Source organism: Leucopleurus acutus (genome assembly GCF_964270905.1).
Source record: "Leucopleurus acutus genome assembly, chromosome: 18".
NCBI classification, from domain to species: Eukaryota; Metazoa; Chordata; class Mammalia; order Artiodactyla; family Delphinidae; genus Leucopleurus; species Leucopleurus acutus.
In genome coordinates, this window is record NC_139160.1 from 4,749,900 (window position 1) to 4,769,276 (window position 19,377).

The 19,377-nt window shown below is 46.9% G+C and overlaps 1 protein-coding gene across 1 annotated transcript in view; it reads right to left on the reverse strand.

The window, feature by feature from the left end:
• Positions 1-1,899, reverse strand: part of USP12 (ubiquitin specific peptidase 12) — a 78,495-nt gene extending 76,596 nt beyond the window's left edge. The window contains exon 1 of the mRNA XM_082859291.1: positions 1,705-1,899. Coding sequence (XP_082715417.1) covers positions 1,705-1,752 — 48 coding nt within the window. The 5' untranslated portion in view covers positions 1,753-1,899. The remainder of the gene's footprint in view (positions 1-1,704) is intronic.
• Positions 1,900-19,377: the final 17,478 nt, after the last annotated feature.

The window sequence follows — 19,377 nt, forward strand, 5'->3', positions numbered from 1 at the left end:
CTAAAAATAATTAATCTACCTGATCCTTGGAAATCCTTTTAATACAGTCCCTTTCAGCTTCCCTGGTGGCGCAGTGGTTAAGAATCCGCCTGCCAATGCAGGGGACACGGGTTCGAGCCCTGTTCCGGGAAGATCCTACATGCCGCGGAGCAACTAGGCCCGTGCGCCACAACTACTGAGCATGCGCTCTAAAGCCCGCGAGCCACAACTACTGAGCCTGTGAGCCTCAACTACTGAAGCCCACGCACCTAGAGCCCATGCTCTGCAACAAGAGAAGCCACCGCAATGAGAAGCCCACGCACCGCAACGAATGAAGCACACTGAAGACACAACACACCCAAAAATAAATTAATTAATTTTAAAAAAGAGAAAATTAAAAAAAATACAGTCCCTTTAACATCAATGGTTCCTAAAATATGAATTGTGCAAGAAAAACAAACATCCATTTGAGGAAATGGATTCTTCATGATTCATTCTTCAGTGTGATGTCTTTAATACTGTAGATTTTAATCCCACTTGATTTCAGCCATTTTTATACTGTTCCTCAGCGTGCAGTACAGAATCTGCTTCTAAAGCATCTTTTCTACCTGATTCACCGCTCCTTAAAGAAAGGTATATGAAACGTACCACCCTTAAATGGAAGATTGCTGGGGGGGATCTCCCACATGCATAAAAAGGTCTGATAAGCCATAAAACAGAAGGAAAGATTTCAGAAGTCTTTAATAACATCATCACTAGGCCCACGTGGTGAAAAATAACTTTTTTTCTGTGATGGCTCATACTTAAGATGGCAAGATGTAAGTCATAAGGAGCTAATAAAACGAATTCGCCCCACCGTGTGGAAAACTGGTTCTTCTAACCAACCACAAAACACCAAGATTTAAACGCACCCACGTTTTGCTCAACTCGGGACTTTTCCACAGGCATTAGTACTTTTCCCTTAAAGTCGATTTAAAAGCCCCAGTAAAACACAGACAGCAACCCTTGCCGTCAGTTCCTGCACAGAAACACTTGAAGCCACACACTGATGCGTCTGGGGCGTTCAAGTAAACAGATGACAGGAACGCTTAAGCTGCTTTGAAGATCAACGTGGATTCCCAAAGACAAGATTGCCACCTTGACACGCAGCTGGAAACGGGAGAGCCTGTTCCTCTCAGAAGAGGAGAAAAGGGGGAAATTTTCGACAGCACTTATTTAAAGTTTCCACCTTCACACACACCCCCTTCCCCTCGGCGCCGGCGGGGACTCGGCCTCGCCAGAGGCGCGGGGAGGAAACCTGAGCCGACTTCCGTGCCCTCGCGGCCGGTAAGGGGACCTTGCCTTCCCGCCGCTGCCCCTCGCCCGCTGGGGACCCTCCGGGCCCAGCCAGCCGGGCCCGAACCCGTGCGCCGCCAGACGGAAACGCGGGCGCCGCTCGTGTACTTCCACCTCCGGCCCCGGCCGGGCCCGCGGCCCGGCTCGCGCGCCCACAGCCCGGCGCCGCAGGGACCCGCGGCCGAGCCCGGGCACCGACGACCCGCGCCGCCCCCGCCGGCCACCCTCGCGCGCCAGCCTCCCGGGGCCGCTCCGCGCTTGCTTGCGCCCAGCCGTCCAACCGCCCCCGCCCGGCCCGCGCCGCCCCCTCCCGGCCACGGTCCCGCGCTAGGCCCCGCGGGCGGCGAGGGCGGGGACGAGGGCCGCCCGCCGCCCTCCCGCCTCACCTACCATGGTACAGATGGAGGCGAATTTGGAGACTGTCATTAGGATTTCCATCCGTCCAGCGCCATCTTCCACCCAATCACAGCGGCGGCGGCGGCGGGCGGGGGAGGAGGGCAGCCGGGCCGCCCGCTCGCACCGCAGCCAGCGGGCGGACCCCGAGCTGCCGCGGACCCACGCACCGACCCTGCTCAGCCGCCACTGCCGTCGTCGCCGCCGGCGCTCCGGCACTCCCTGCCGCGGGCCCCAGCCCCCGCCTGCCGGCTGCCCGCCCGCCCCCGGCTCCTCCCCGGCGCAGGGCGCAGCCGCTGCCTCGCGGCCCGCGCCTGCCCGCGAAGCCGCCCGCCGCACACCCCGCCCAGCGCGCTGGGGAGCGGGCTCCGCCGAGGCCCTAATGCCCGGCCTGCTGGCAGCTACACTGCCCGGCGGCGCGCCCCGCCCACCCCCTCGGGGCCCCGCCCACTCCCCGCGCCGGCACCACCCGCTCTCCGCGGATGCCTCCCCGGCGCCGGAGCGCGCGACTCGGGGAACTCCCGCGCCGGCTCCACCCCGCGCTCGGCCGGGGCGGGGCTCGGAGGGGCCACCGCCTCCCGCCCGCGGCCCTCGCGGTCCTAGAGCCCGCTCGCCGAGAGAGGGGCAAGAAGGGTGCTGGGGGCGACCAGCGTCAATCCTGGAAGGGGCTGACCAGCAGCCTCTACCAAGGGCGAGGGAACAGCTAGCCCAGACAGAAAACTCAGGGGGTGATCTCGATAATTCTGGGGGCGGTGGGAGGAAACCTGCTTCTGAACGGTTAAAATAGCCCGGGTCATCCAATGTCCCAAGCACCTAAAATGTAAGGTGGTTTCTTTTTACATACATTGGGTGAATAACCTGGGTCAGAACACAGTAATTTCGCGAAAGACAAATTAATTAATTAAAAGTGAAAGAGGCAAAGAAGAAACTATATTTGGCTCCTTGAATTAAGAAAGGTAAATTATGGGGAAGGGGGCGAAGCTGATTTCCGCCCGCTTGTTGGCCATAAATTTAGCATTTGGTTATAAATATAGTATCTAAATATACTTGTTCTGAAAGTTGAGTTGCAAAATAGGGAAGGATCTCAACCCAGCAGTGATGATGTTATTCCCAGGGACAAGAAGTCCCGCAAGTAAGAAAAATGTCCTGTGAGAAATGCTGAAGCAGTATTAGCCAGGGGGAATAGTTCCTATTTTCCGCTTCGATAAAATGCATCATTGCACCCTGTTCTTCGTGTCAGACAGCTCAGCTTCGTTTCTTCCTATTTGAGAAAGAAGTTCAAGTTAGTAGAATAACTTTATAAATTATTGTATTAGAAAGCTTGTGATTTTTCACGATTGAAGAACTGATGGGATGCTTTTTTAGTTTCCTCCATTTCAGTGGGGCAGAAATGACAAATGACAGACGAATCTCTAAAATCAGATATGCCTTAACTCTTCAGTTCAAAACATTTAAAACACAAAACATTCAAACAAAATTTAGGTGAAAAATAGATTTCTGGTACATGCATGCTGTTTCCATAGTGATTTCCATTATAAGCTTGCTTGGGGGAAACAAAATTGCACACAGAATATAGCCAAGTCCCATAGTAGCTGGCCTGCTGCTCCAGGCACCTGCCTCCCTGGAAGCCGGGACTTCCCTCATTGCCCTGATACTCGAGCCAGTGCTAGAATGTGCCAGAACCACACATTCAGGTAGCTGGGTGCTCACCTCCCCATTTCCCTGCCTAGACTTGGAAGTATCACCCACCTGAGTTGTTTCTTGCTAGGTTCCATCCTGCTTAGACCTCCAGGGCATGCCTGGGCCTCCTACCAGTGTTGCCATGCCCATGACAGACTGGACCCTATCTGTCTCATCTATTTGGATGAAAGTCTAGTTGTCATTCTGTCCCGTTGAACAGGTCTAATGTGTCAGAATTTGAGCCCCATCTCCATCTAGGCTGCCCACCAAGATCTTTCCTTGTCCATGGAACAGAGGCCACCAGCTTTACACGTAAGTGTATGTAAGAACAAGGGCTTTTCTAAATGGATTTCTGGTAGAATTATCTGAAGTTGTTTAGTTGATGTTATAGCCATCTAAATTCACAGATGAGGGACTTCCCTGGCAGTCCAGTGGTTAAGACTCCACGCTTCCAATGCAGGAGACACAGGTTTGATCCCTGGTCGGGGAACTAAGATCCCCCATGACGCGTGGCGTGGCCAAAAGATTTTAAATTTTCAAAAATTTAAAAAATAAGTTCACAGGTGATAACACAGATCCTAATAGCAAACCTCCCAATGCCTCACCTCCCCAGCGTTAAGGTTGAATGGCAAGGCACAAACGTAAAGAGAGAATCTTCCATGTGCTAGGTGATGCACTGGGGTGTTTTTTTGTTTGTTTGTTTGTTTTTTACCATATGTAATGCAGATGAAGATAAGATATAGCTGAAATGTCACACGTGTACCCCCAGAACTTGAAAGGGATCATCTGGACTTAGAATACAGTTTTTACCTGCAACCGTATCAGCTTTACAAAGAGCTTCAATGTACGTAGGGAAAGATGAGTTTGTGTACAACTGACCTCTTTCAGGCCTTCCTGAGTGTATCAGCTACAAATTACACCCAGGTAACTTCAGGGACCAAGCAAGTAAACAAATTAGGGCAAGCTCATTCCATTTGGTTAGCACGATGTTTTTAAATGGTTTTCTTTGAATAATTTTACACAATCCTTTCCGGTCCAGTTCCTTGCAAGCCACTTCATCTTTTCTGTTCTCTTCCTGTCTCCACTTAACCACGTGCCACTTCATATATTTCTGCCACCTCTCTTTTCCACGAAGCCATTTGGGTTTGCACCAGCTGACATCAAGGAGTGAAATGCTGTGCTGCCCTTGATGGGGCGAGGAAGGATGTGGTGGAGAGGGGGTGGAGAGGCATGTAAGACAGCCACAGCACAGGGAGTGCTTATCAAGGAATTACGCGTGCGCCAAGCATTTCCTCAAATCCCCATAACAACCCAGTGGAGTAGGTGCTATTATCGTCCCCATTTTCTAGATGAAGAAACGGAGGCACAGAGAGAACTTTCCCAAGGTTGCACAAGTAATAAATGATGGAACAAGGATTTTCACCCAGCTCCAGAGGCCACACTTGTATCCACCCTGCTAACCCAGCTCAAGTCAAAGTGCCTCATTCTGATTCTAACAGAAGGAGGCCGAGAGGCACTCACTCCTTTGGGACCAGGTTACAGCTACAAAATAAACACAGATAAGTATTTCTTTGTCTCACTTCCCTCATCTGGAAAATAAGGGTAATGATTATTTCTACCCCAGAGGGGTGTGACAAGGATAAAACATGGAGACACAGTTAGAAAAGTGCCTGGCACTCAGCATAGGCTGGAGAGCTTTGAATGGACATTCAGTATCAACATTTTAAAAGTCAGGATGGGCAAGTACTGCCCTCAGGCTGCTAGTTTACTCTCTCTGATACAACAAGCCTCTGCCGTGTGCCAGTCGCCTGATTAGTATTTTATTTTATTTTGTTATTTATTTATTTATTTTGCAGTACGTGGGCCTCTCACTGCTGTGGCCTCTCACGTTGCGGGGCACAGGCTCTGGACGTGCAGGCTCAGCGGCCATGGCTCACGGGCCCAGCCGCTCCACGGCATGTGGGATCTTCCCAGACCGGGGCACGAACCCATGTACCCTACATCGGCAGGCGGACGCTCAACCACTGCGCCACCAGGGAAGCCCCTGATTAGTATTTTAGATGCATTTTCCAATGTAACCTCCCAGGGCCCTTGGAGCTGGATCATTTTGTGCTCATTTTACCACGTTCACCATGGCCCTGCCCAGCCAGTGCAGGGCCAGGGGCCACACCCAGACACTCTGACTTGAAAACCCAGGGTCTCTCCCCTTCTCTACCCTGCTCGTTGACAGCTGAATGAATTAACCTTCTTGGTGGCGTTAATTAACATCATCCAGCTGTCCCAGAGGTGGATGTGAATCAAAACAGTGATGTTCTTTTGTTGGTTTGAATCAACAAATCAGTGACTTACTTTTCAAGGCTGATTTCTAATTCAGATGAGTAAAGTCAAAGCATATGCCCTATGGATATATGACTCTGATTTGCCGGGCAGCATAGCATATAGCTAATGTATCTAAACCTTTGTCGTTATTTAAATCTAGGTTTTCAAAGAGGGCCAAAGGCACAGCCCCTTTACATTCTATTTAAAACTGAAAAATGAGTTCATTCATTAAAACAGATATCTTTTGGTCATCTACTGATGATTGAGAGAAATCTGTGTCCTCAGGGAGCAGACAGATGAGTTTTATGGAAAATGAGCTGGGAGAATGGAGAACTAAGTGCAGTCAGCTCTGAGGCAGGTGAAACTAACCCTGCCTGCAGGAGGGACAAGCTGAGGACAGCCTCATAATCCAGAAGAATAGGATGGACAGTGGCGGGGGAGGGGAAGGCAGAGGGAAAGTCACATGCACTGACCCATGGGAGCCAGAGGGACGTCTAAGGCTGCGGCACTGGGTGTTCTGTGGAGTCTGTGGAGATGAGTGTGGAATGTTAAGGGGACAATCTGACCCACAGGGACACCAGCAGGGATTACGGTCTCTGGAACCTCTACCATCATATCCATCAGTACTAAGTGGTAGAATCAGCCTACCTGAAAACCTGTTTCTTGTTCTTCATAATCTCCATTTGGATTCCCAGCCTGGAATTTGTTGAGGCTAAACATGGCAGAGAATCTCAAGGAGACATCAAACTAACAGGTGTGTACCTGGGGAGAAAACCTTGACTTCCGGTGAGCACAGAGGTAAACTGGAATATTTTCTTCTGTCCTTAGCTCCTCACTAAGCAGGGCCTGCCTGCAGGAGGCTGGGAGCATCCCGGCTGTTTAGGGAAAGTGCAAAAGTTGCAGAGCTTAACTTGAGAAGGGGCTACCTTTTCAAATGCTTCCATCAGCCACCCCTTTCTTCTGTGAAAAGGGGAGAACAGAGAGAGACAGAGCCATAAAGCGACAACCCTGGATACAAACATGATCCATTCCAGTCATGTAATTACTCAGCAATGTGCATCTGAATTGCTTTTTTTAGTCAATACATATCTGTTGAGTACCTCTGACTCGTGAAGTCTTGTTGGAAACAGGGAACGAAGAAGCTTGTTCCTTCAAAGAGCGTGCCATCAGGACTTCCCTGGTGGCGCAGCGGTTAAGAATCCGCCTGCCAATGCAGGGGACACAGGTTCGAGCCCTGGTCCGGGAAGATCCCACATGCCGTGGAGCAATTAAGCCCGTGCACCATAACTACTGAGCTCTGCACTCTAGAGCCCACATGCCACAACTACTGAAGCCTGAGAGCCTAGAGCTCGTGCTCTGCAACAAGAGAAGCCACCACAATAAGAAGCCCACGCACCACAATGAAGAGTAGCCCCCGCTCGCCGCAACTAGAGAAAGCCCGCGCGCAGCAACGAAGACCCAATGCAGCCAAAAAATAAAATAAATTTAAAAAAAAAGGAGAAAGTAAAAAAGCATGCCATCTGGTTGAGAGAGAAGACTTGTACACAAATCACTTTAAGTACCAGTTGTGTGACTTATAGTATTATAAGGGTTCAGAGAAGAAAGTGATTGTTTCTTCTTTGGGTCATCCAAAATGCTACCCCTTACTAGAGAGTAGGGTCACCTGATCCAATGGGAAAAGTTGGGAAATCTCAAAGAGTAATATAATTATATCTTTTAAGTAACACTTGCCTGTCTTATTCCTCAAGCACCGACAAGCTCCATGCCACCTCTGAGCGTTTGTTCTGGCCGTTCCTTCTCCCTGGAACACTCCCCCTCCTTTACAGGGTCACCTCCTCTGGCCCTGATGCCACCAGATCCCCTCCTCTCATGTAAGCTCAAGAGAACTGGAACCCTATTTTAGAGCTCTGTCCCCAAGGCCTGAGAAAGGACAGTAAGTGCTCAATAAATAAATGTTAGTGAATGAACAGAAACGAATAAAACACCTACACTTTAAGTATGTCCGCCTCCAGAGCAAATAAAAACAGAAGAATCCTGGTACATAGAGCTGATTTATCTTGACTGATCAACACAATGAATGTGAAGTCTCAGAAAGCACTTGCAGGGCTTCCCTGGGGGCGCAGTGGTTGAGAATCCGCCTGCCGATGCAGGGGACGCGGGTTCGTGCCCCGGTCCGGGAAGATCCCACATGCCGCAGAGCGGCTGGGCCCGTGAGCCATGGCCGCTGAGCCTGCGCGTCCGGAGCCTGTTGCTCCGCAACGGGAGAGGCCACAGCAGTGAGGGGCCCGCGTACCGCCAAGAAAAAAAGAAAGCGCTCGCAGGTACTCTGCTGTTTCTCTGACTGCCTTCCGTCTGGAGTTTCCCATTTTCAGTTCAGCATTTACTCAGCTCTTATGAGAAAGTTCATCAGAAAAAAAAAGAAAAAAAGGAAAAGAAAAGAAAATGTACTTTCTGGACTCCAGAAAGTCTCAAGCATCTGCAACTTCCCCAAACACAGCTCTGATTTCCTTCACTGTGCCTCTCGGTTTTTTCCTCTGGAGACAGCTTCTCACTTCATCCTGCCCTCCTTAACCACCTGCTTCTCAAAAATGTCAGGGTGGCTTCTCTATATGACTTACCAGAGTTTAACCACACACTTGGAGTTTGTATTGTACACGTCCGGCTCTAACTTGTGATTTTACTGCCATTTTTGCCTCTTCCCGCCCACCGGGCCTCCTGGGCACTTGACCTCGAGGAGCCTGCCTAGGGCACCTAGTACGGGGCAGCATACCCACTGGGGGTTTCCTGAGACACACAAGCTCTTCATCACTTGAGACAAGCAGGCATGGCTCCCACTTCTTCTTTTTAAAAATTATTGAAACAGCAGAGCATAGCAATGTTAACCGCAAAAATTCCAAAATATATGTAGCATACAGAAACTCCTGTCAGACATACAAGAAACAGTTCATGGTGATTTCCCAGGATTGTGGAAGTGGGAATGGGTGAATTGGCGAACAAGATGGAAGAGAGAACTTTACTGCATACTTTTTATGCTTTTTGAGTTTGCAAACATGCAAATGTATAACTATTTCAAAAATTAAGTAAATTGAATTTTTTTTAAACTTAAATAAAAGACAGTTATGTGACAATATTTTTAAGTTACTAGGCACAATCCAAACCAAAAAAAAATTTTTTTTTAAGTAACTTAGTGCAAGCCTAGTTCAATTCTGGTCTGTCTCTGCCTAAATAGAACACACACTGGAACTCTGACACTTCCTTCCTTAGGACTCTGGGCTCTTCTGCCTGCACTGGCTCAGACTCTGCAAGTTAAGGAAGATAACAGTCTCTTTACAGAAGGGCAAGCTTTCGTTTGCCTGCTTCAGGAGGGCTAGCAATGGGTGTTTCTCCTGCTCTGTCAAAAGGAAGAGGCTGTGGAGGAAATGAGAGATGGGAAGAAGGGAAGTGAGCCCAGAAAGTCCTCTCTGTTCCTGGCGCTCCATCCTCCAGGCCCCAACAGAAACGAGGTGAAGTGATCACAGGGCCTCACGTGATCACGTGATCGATGGTCACATGACCACCATTACCCAACACCTGTCCACAGAACGGTCCTATGCTTTTCCCCAGCACAGGAAGAGTGCTCATCTCCCCAGGCAACTTAACCTTTTCTGGGTGTTTTTGTAGGGCTTGTTTTTTTCTTTCCTTTAGCCTTTCCCAATTCCTTCTGGTCAATTCTACTACGCGTGGTAGAAATTTTACTTTTTTTTCCTTTTAACAACAGTTACACATAGGAGCAGATATATCTGCTTTCTGACACAAAACCTGAGGATACACAAACGACAGATGATACCAGAACATCTTTTAATAGGTCTTCCAGGTAACAGGGAAACGCATGCCCATCTTTCCAAGGCTCAAGCCCAGGGCTGCTCCTTTTGACAACCTGGGCACACAGTGTCCCCAGAGGAACTGCTTCCTTGTTTTTGCTGCCTGTAAGCAGCAAGGAGCTTTTTATTTTAAGGATTCCACTGTCAATCATTACTAAGAAATAGGAAATGACGAAAATAATAAATAAGGGAAAAACAGATTTTATAAAGCTCTACGGTTGTTAGTAGTAGTCGACTCCTGAGATACCAATGGGCTTCAAGTTAAGAATTAGGGTGCCGCCTTGGCCGAGTCCCTCCCCTCCACCCACAGAGGATATCCAGTCTGCGATCCTGAACAAGGCCTTTACCCTCTAAGCTCCAGTTTCCTCATTATACGAAGGGAAGATCCCTACTTCATCAAGTTGTTGGGGAGATTAAATGAGATACTGCACATAAGGACTCAGAACCACAGCTGGCCCCCAGGATGTGTGAGATAAAAGAGTGCCTGGCTGCCTCCCTGGATTCTTTCCTCTTTTCTCAACAAGATGATTCAGAACAGTGTATGGTTGCTTGATTCAAAGAGTAATGAATTCACAATAGCCAGATGTGGAAACAACCCAAGAGTCCATCAACGGATGAGTGGATAAACAAACTATGGCAAATATATATAATGGAATATTATTCAGCCTGAAAAAGGAACAAAGTTCTGACACATGCTACAATATGGATAAGCCTTGAGGACACTATGCTAAGTGAAATAAGCCAGTAGCAGAAGGACAAATACTGTATAATCCTACTCACAAGAAGTATCTAAAATAGTTAAATTCCTAGAGGCAAAAAGTAGAACAGTGGAAGCCAGGGGCTGGGAGGAGGGGGAACGGAGAGTTGGTGTGTAATGAGTACAGGGTCTCTGTTGAGGCTGTTGAAAAGGATTTGGGTGTACACGGTGCTGATGGTTGGACAGGAATGTGAATGTACTTAATGCCATTGAACTGTACACTTAAAAATGGTTCAAATGGTACATTTTATGTTACATATATTTTAGCACAATAAAAACAATCATTAAAAAAACTCACCAAGGACTTACAGATAATGCCAGTGTTCCTTTATACGGACTTCCTTTGCCCTCTGGTCCCACAGATCACTTCAGTTACGTTGACTTGCCTCCAGATTCACCTTTTCTGCCACCCTGAGGCGCTGTCTTCTCAGCGCTCCCAGGGGTCTGCCCGGGGATCCCTGCTCCATTCTGAAGCATGACCGGGATGCGGAGGCTACAGACACGCCAGGTATGCCTGTGGCTCAACTTGAAACCAGGCCTCGGCCCCTGCCCCTCTGCCCGTCTGCTTTAGTGCTTCTCCTTCACAGGCTTCCCCGGTCTCCCTCTTTTCCACCTGTGCTGACCCTTTGGATCGAGTGACTTAGCTTTTGGCTTGCCCGCTTGGCTGGGCACTTGGCCCTGCGAGGTTCAGCTTCCTGTACCTGCTCCCCAATGACTCTGAGTCTGCCAGGCAGCTGAGGTCATTTTCTGCGTGTCCCCAGCAGGAGCCACCAGTCACCGAGGTTGGACACTTGAGCATCACCCGTCTCTGCTTTCCCACCTCTGCCCTTCCATCAGTTCCACCTTGGGAACACCTAGTGTACGTGCTTCCTTTGGGACCCGCCCTCCCATCCCGCTTGAGATCAGGGCCCAGCATCCCCTAACGAGCCACCGCACCAGCCTCCATTCTGGTCTCCCTCCTCTAGTCTGGGTCCCTCTGGGCCTCTCTCCCTGGGACAGCCAGAGCTGTTGTCTCCAGATGCAAACCTGGTCCTGGTGCTCTGCCGCCGAGAAGCCCCACAGGAGCCCAGGGCTGCAGGACCAAGCTGAAGTTCTCTGCTTGCCAAGACAGGTCCCTCGCCTTGGCGCCCACCTGCCACACCAGCTCCTCCCCAACCGCGCCCACTTCTCATCCCAGCACACTGAGGTCTCCCTCTCCCCTCGCGCTTCTGCCACCCCTGCCTGCATTGGCTCAGACTCTGCAAGTTAAGGAAGATAACAGTGCCTTCGCCCACGTTGCTCCTCCCGCCAAGAAGGAGCATGTGGCCTGGTTTGCCCAGAACAGTCTCTGCTTACACCTGTTGCTCGGTGTAATTATTAATAGCCTTCCTTTCGCTCTCCAAAGTGTCCTGGCTTAGGCAACAAATTGTGTGGTCACTGCATTTGCCCTAATTCTTCACCTGGCAAACCTCTGCTCATCCTCCACGGTCTGCTGGATGTCGGAGGTGCTGGGAAGCCTTGCCCGTCTCCTGCAGGCAGTGCCCACTCAGCCTTCTCCCTTCAACTTCATGACAGTGTCTATCACGGCGCATTGTTAGGGAATCGTCTGTCTCCCCCGCTAGACTCCTGGAGTCTTATACATCTTCTCATCCCCAGCACTCAGAAGAGTCCCTGACATAAAACAGGTGATCAGTTAAAGTTTGCTGAAGAGGAATGAAAAAGATAAATTCATTTATTAAGTGAGAACTACGTGCCCGGCGCTGTTCCAGATGCTTGGCAAAGCAGATGACCATCCACATTCTCATGGAGTTCACAGTTAAGGGGAGGAAATGGACAAAAGTTAGTTTCTGAACAGATCACTGGCGGGGGGTAGGGGGATTTGCTTTGACTAAGCGGGCTCACCCCCAGAGCTGGGCTGTCCCCTTGAGGCACAAGGCTGTCTGAGGGATGAAGACCACCACCCTGGCCAAAGCAAGCATTCGGTCAGAAGGGAAGAAGCAAAATGTGTTGATGAAAGCGGGGTCAGGGAGACGCTAGGATGCTGGCTTTGAAGATGGCCAAAGGGGGCACAAGCCAGGGAAAACGGGTGGGCCCTCAAAGCTGAAAAACGCAAGGAAACGGACCCCTTCCTAGAGTGTCCAGAAAGGAATACAGCCCCATCCAGACCTCGAGTGTAGCCCAGCGAGACATGTGTCAGACTTCTGATCTTCAGAGCCAGAAGATTAAATTTAAGTTCTGAAAAAAGGAGAAGGGAAGAAGCCAGGAACAGATGCTGGGGAAATGCGTCCATTTGGTAGGATTAGGGGAACGACCCACTTCCAGGCCAGAGCTGCCTCTGGTCATGTCTTCTTTCCATCCTGTCAGCGTATCTCTGGGGTAGTATGTTTAACTCATTTGAATGTAATTCAGAATGTTATCATAAACTTACATTAAGCACCACTGATAGTCATTTTTAGTCATCATAATATCAAATCTGAACGAAAATATTCCCAGACAGATTGCTCCCATTCAAATATTAAAATAAAAACAAATCAACAGGGTTTCCCTGGTGGCGCAGTTGTTGAGAGTCCACCTGCCGATGCAGGGGACACGGGTTCGTGCCCCGGTCCGGGAAGATCCCACATACCGCAGAGCAGCTGGGCCCGTGAGCCATGGCCGCTGAGGCTGTGTGTCCGGAGCCTGTGCTCTGCAACAGGAGAGGCCACAACAGTGAGAGGCCCGCATACTGTAAAAAAAAAAAAACAAACAAACAAATCAACAGACATGAAAATGGCAATATGGTCTATCCCATGGACATAGGTTCCAACAGAGGAAGGCACTCAGGGCACAGTAATTACCGGGCCAGACCTCTTCAGGATTAGGCCTACCCTGGAAAGCCCTAAATACCTTTCCTCCTGGGTCTACTATTAAATGGCCTGAGAAAGGCTCAATCCTATAACCAAAGCACATAAAAGAAATTTTCTTCTCACTGTCTTTTTTTTTTCTTCCTTCAGAGATGACATAGCAACAGTTTTGTGGATAAGAATATCAAGTAGGCGTTTTGATGATGCTGATAATGAAGTTGGTTGCAGAAAATGGGAGCTGCATCAGACAATACCGAATAAATTACTTTGTGCTGTCTCCTCTTAATGCCTGGGTTAAAGCAACCCAAGCCAACTGCAGTTCCGCAACACCGTGTGAGTGCTCCAGTGAGGCAGAACCCTGCACCATCCAGCGATCCATCTTGTTTGAACCTGAAAAGGTTTGAACCTGAAAAGGTGTCACTCTTAATCTGTGCCTCTTCATTCCATGCCTCCGCTCTAATTTAAGTAATTTTCCTGCTTCCAATACTGCAGCAGATTTCTTCCTTCTTCTCTTTCTTTTCTTCTTCTTTTTTATTTTTTATGAAAATTTTCAAACATATAAAAAAGTAGAGGGGGGCTTCCCTGGTGGCGCAGTGGTTGAGAGTCCGCCTGCCGATGCAGGGGACACGGGTTCGTGCCCCGGTCCGGGAAGATCCCACCTGCCGCGGAGTGGCTGGGCCTGTGAGCCATGGCCGCTGAGCCTGTGCATCCAGAGCCTGTGCTCCGCAGCGGGAGAGGCCACAACAGTGAGAGGCCCGCGTACCGCAAAAAAAAAAAAAAAAAAAGTAGAGGGAATAGTAAAATCAACCCAATTTACCCATCACCCAATTTTTCTACAAAAAATTTACATATGGTAAAATGCATGGATTTGAAGTGTACGATGTTTTGATAAATGTATATATTTGTTTAACTGCCACCCCTAATCAATATATAGAACCTTCTCATCACCCCAGAAAGTTCCTTTGCCATCCCCCAGTTTGGCAGTTATCAATACATAGCCATGCTTGTTTCATCGGTGCCCCTACCCCTGGACCCTCCAGGATGATTTTGAGGTAAATCCAGACATCATATTATTTTATCTGTAAATATTTCCTTGTATTTCTTTAAGAGATCACCAAAATATTATTATCACACCTAAATGAACAATAACTCCTCGGGGCTTCCCTAGTGGCGCAGTGGTTAAGAATCTGCCTGCCAATGCAGGGGACACGGGTTTGAGCCCTGGTCCGGGAAGATCCCACATGCCGCGAAGCAACTAAGCCCATGCGCCACAACTACTGAGCCTGCGCTCTAGAGCCCACGCGCTACAACCACTGAAGCCCATGCGCCATAGAGCCCGTGCTCTGAAACAAGAGAAGCCACCACAATGAGAAGCCCGTGCACCGCAGCGAAGAGTAGCCCCTGCTCACTGCAACTAGAGAAAGCCCATGTGCAGCAACAAAGACCCAAAACAGCCAATAAATAAATAAAGTAAATAAAATAAAATTTTAAAAAACAATAATTCTTTAACATCAAATACACAGTCTGCATCCACATTTCCCCAGTTCTCTTTTTTTTTCGCGGTACGCGGGCCTCTCACTGCTGTGGCCTCTCCCGTTGCGGAGCACAGGCTCCGGACGCACAGGCTCAGCGGCCATGGCTCACGGGCCCAGCCGCTCCACAGCATGTGGGATCCTCCCAGACCGGGGCACGAACTCGCGTCCCCTGCATCGGCAGGTGGATTCTCAACCACTGCGCCACCAGGGAAGCCCCAATTCTCTATTTTTTTTAAAAAATATTTATTTATTTAGGCTGTGTTGGGTCTCAGTTGCGACATGCGGGATCTGGTTCCCCAGCCAGGGATTGAATCCAGGCCCCCTGAATTGGGAGCATGGAGTCTCACCCACTGGACCACCAGGGAAGTCCCTCCCCAATACTCTTTTAATAGATTTACACTTGGTCTCTTCACTTTTGATCTATTCCATTGATTTTGAAAACCACTCCAGATGAACATTTCCAGTCCACCATCATGATTACCTACTGTGTGCTCCTTAGTCTAGCATACCTGGACTCCGTATATAACTTTCCAGTTTAAATTCCAATGTTCCTCCTCACCCAGCTATCCTTCCACAAAAGAAAAGTAGCTTTTGTATGAATAAACCTGTTTCCCCACTGCTGAGAATTTGATTATGTGTCTCTTCTCTCTACCCTGCCCACAAATGTTCATTAAATAAATGTTTGCTGAACACCGACTAAGCATCAGGAACGAGCTAGTAGCTACAGAATAAGTAGTGAACAAGATAAATATAGTTCCTGCCCTCAGGGAGATCATGGCATCCTCCCCTCTCTACCTGTTGGAACCCCGTTTACTTTAAGGTAAAGTCCAAATGTCACCTCCACTGTGAAGACTGCCCTGATCTCTTCAGGCAGAAGTATTCTTTCGCTTCTCTAAAACTCCTGCTTTGCTCATTTGTTCTGCTTCTAGCCTACGTGCCACATAAGGACTTTGAACATAAGACATGTAGACATAGTTACTTCGTCTTTGTAATACTTTCACCATCTAGTGGGAACACAGTGAATGACTGAATGAATACGTTAAGACTAGTTATTTAAAAAACTGCCCATGGACTGCTACACCTGAAACAACTGTTTAAGGAAACATATCTGACACGGTTTCAACTCGGCATAGGTGACTGCAGTGCCTTGAGGACACTTGGGGAGAAAGTTCATCTATAAAGCAACTGGCAATTGGCCCGGAGATTAAGAGGATGTACCCTGAAGTCTTGTCATCTTTTAGTTATTTTGTCCCATTATAGTATGTCTCTGAACTTGGCACAGGGAATTAAAAAGCTGATTTTCTATGGTCGGAAATTCTTAAAAATACTTCTCTGTCATTATAAAACTTTGAAAACATGTAAAAGCATGAAGAAAGAAATTAGAGTCACCCATAATCCACCATTCAGACAAAAATCACGGTTAACGTTCTGGTGTATTTCCTTCCAGTCTTTTTCGTCTGCAGTTTGAAGAGAGTCTGCTCTGGAGTGCTGGATCTCACTCTGGTGCTCAGGATGGGCAGACTTACGGAGGAGAACATTCTGCTTTCCGTATTAAAGCAGCGCCGTCTCTGTCGCCTCCACGTTCTGCCTTTCCTCGCTGATGACTCTCTGTTTCTTTTTCGCTACATTGCATTCTACCTCTTCCCCCACTGAATGCAGAGTTATGGTTTTGTGACCCTACTTTGGGTCTTCACTCAATCTCTGGTCCCCACATCATGTCCCTGATCAGCATCTCAGAGCCCTGTCACTTCAAATCCATTCATCGCACCTCCTTGACTCTGAAACCAAGTTCCTGGGCCAGATCTTGTCTTTATCATACTTTTGCCCCACTTGTAAGCATTTTCGCATGGCATTAAAAAGACTCTGTAAATTGAAATTGAATAGTTGCATATTATTCTCTTTTATGTTTGGCCATAATTATCCTAACCATCCTCCAATATTGACCTTACGTTAGTTTCAATTTGCCACTATTGTGAAAAACATTCCAATGAATATCTTTGTAAATAAATCTTTAACCATGTATTAGATGACTTTCTTAGGTCAACTGTATAGAAACGAAAGGACTGACATAAAATATGGCACAAAATATTTGATACATATTGCTAACTTGATTTCTAGAGAGTGTGCGGACTTACACTCCCACAGCAGAGTATCGTGTGTCTTGTTGCATTGTTGCCAACCTTGAGCATTATTGTCAAAATAGAGAACAGAAGGGAATTTTGGAATAAAAAGATTTCTCAACCCGATCAAGAGCATCTGAGGTACAGTAGAAACTAACACAATATTGTAAAGCAACTATACTCCAATAAAAATTATTTTAAAAACTGAAAAAAATAAAAAAGATCATCTGAGAGATGGACTGGGAGTTTGAAAAAAAAAAAAAGAGAATCTGAAAAATGTACAACTAGCATCACAGTTAATGGTTTCAGACCAAATCCTTTCCCCCTAAGATCAGGAACAAAGCAAGGCTGTCCACCCCAACCACTTCTATTTAATGGTGCATTATTTTAAAATATTTGCTTATATGAGATATTTAAAAATCACTGTGCATTTTAATTTGCATCTCTTTGTTTTCGAGAGTAACTTTTCTTAAGTTTATTAGCTATTGGTAATGCTTCTTTTGTGAATTATGTATCTGAAGTCTTTGCCCACGCTTCTGTTGGTGTCCTACGGTTTTTTAAGTTATTTGTATGAGCTCTCTATATTTTTGTCTTAAATATTTATTTTTACAAATTTGTAGTTTGCTTTTTTTGAATGCCACATTTTTGCAATATAGAATTTTTATTTTATTTTTTAATAGTGATCAAAACTATAGAGTTTGTCTCTTTTTAAGTTGTTTTTATGCTTCACCATTTCTTCTTACAATTGCATGGTACTACAGAAACAATACTGCTTCCATATTCAAGAACTAGTTAGGTAGTTCAAAGCCCTATGAACAATTTTCCTATGAAAAGTAGTTCTTATATCCTGCAACTGATATTATTTGTGTCATTATAGTGCATCAGCATGAAAAAAAAATGGCTCAGAGAATCTAATTTGCAATATTGGTTCAAAGTTACAATGTGTAGGATTTATATTCAGCTCTGAGTCATGCTTTTATCTATAATTCTCAATTAAAAAGATGGTGAGGTTGATTATTCAAGAAGCCAGAAAGGAGCATAAAAATTTATGAAAGAATTTCACAAGGATAGTTTAATTTGGACTGAAATTTCACCTTACAAATTGTTCAAAGTGGAAATGAAGAGTTGTCTCCTGTTCAAGAACAGCTAAAGGAGAATAAATAAGAACGGTTATTTTCATGTGTCATCAATCAATAGTTTATTGACTATATTGAGTATTGAATTTTCCAAAGGTTGTTAGTCTAAAAGGGGATGATTTTTTAATGTTAGTCTGTTAGTTTATGAAAGTGACACTAACGAATCTTTCATTTGACTTTATTTGTAGCTTAAGTCATGTATAATATCTCCAGGTCAATAGCTGATAAATTACTGTATTTTTATCATACTTCATATTCTATCGTCTCATAATTAGTTTGGATGTGAGTAAGATAAAATGTACCTCAGAGTAATTACTTTCCAGAATTAATATCAGCATGTGATGAATAAGATTCTTATGACATCAATATTCTCAACATAAAACAAAGGGAAAGTCCAGGTGAAGCCATTTAAGAGAATAATTTAGACGAAAGAACAAGAAAGAATCCTGGATTACTGAGCTTCAAAAAGAATGCACCTATCAATCACAATTTCAAAATGCATCAGTGGAAAGAGGAATATTGCACTAAACAGCACTGCTGAAAGGCGCTCTGAATTTGGAAACACACATTTTGAGCCCCTAGCTACCTTGCCTGCTCTGCTTCCCCTATACCAATTCACTCCAGCCTTTCTAGAATTTGCTTTCTGTCCCAGCACAGTGCCTGCATGGAGCAAGGACTCAACGCATGGTAACTCTTATGAACACCTTTGCGGTAGGTCCTTGGGGAACAGAATCAATGCTCATATGCCAGGAGGGTGGGCTGTAGGGTCAGCCTGTGGGATGTGACCTTGAGCATGGTTATTTAACCTCCGGGTGTCAGTGTACTCTCATTTAAAGTGAAAATAAGAATAGCATCCTAGGTTTACGTCAGGATTCAATGAAACCAGGCATACCAAATACCTGGTATATACTAAGCATTTGGTACCCTTGAGCTGCTCATACACAGAGGAGAGAAAAGCACAACCAGCTGGATATTCTCTGTCTGTATCATCCTCTGCAAGCGAAACAAAACAAAACGAAACATATATAAACACATTCTAAGGGCTGCTTAATCAGGTTTAGCTTCATGAAATAAATAAATACCCTCCCCGCCACACACACATACACACCAGCAGTTTAGGAAAATAGAATTTAACTTCTCTCACACACTGAATAAGCCAGACGGTAGCCAGGGCTGCTCTAACCGGTACGTGATTACCTGGATCCGGGGGCCTTTCGTTGTATAGCTCTCCATCCACAGAGAGCTGCCTCACGGCCCTGGAGGGGTCCCTACCATCTGATCTCCTTTTCCAGGCAGTGAGAAGGAGAAAGGGGGAGAAAGGGCCTGCCCTTACCCTTTACAAATATTTGTCAGTAGTCGTATCCAACACTTCCATTAACATTCCATTGGTCAGAACTTGGTCTCAGAGTCCCATCAAGTTACGAGGGAGCCTAGGAAACAG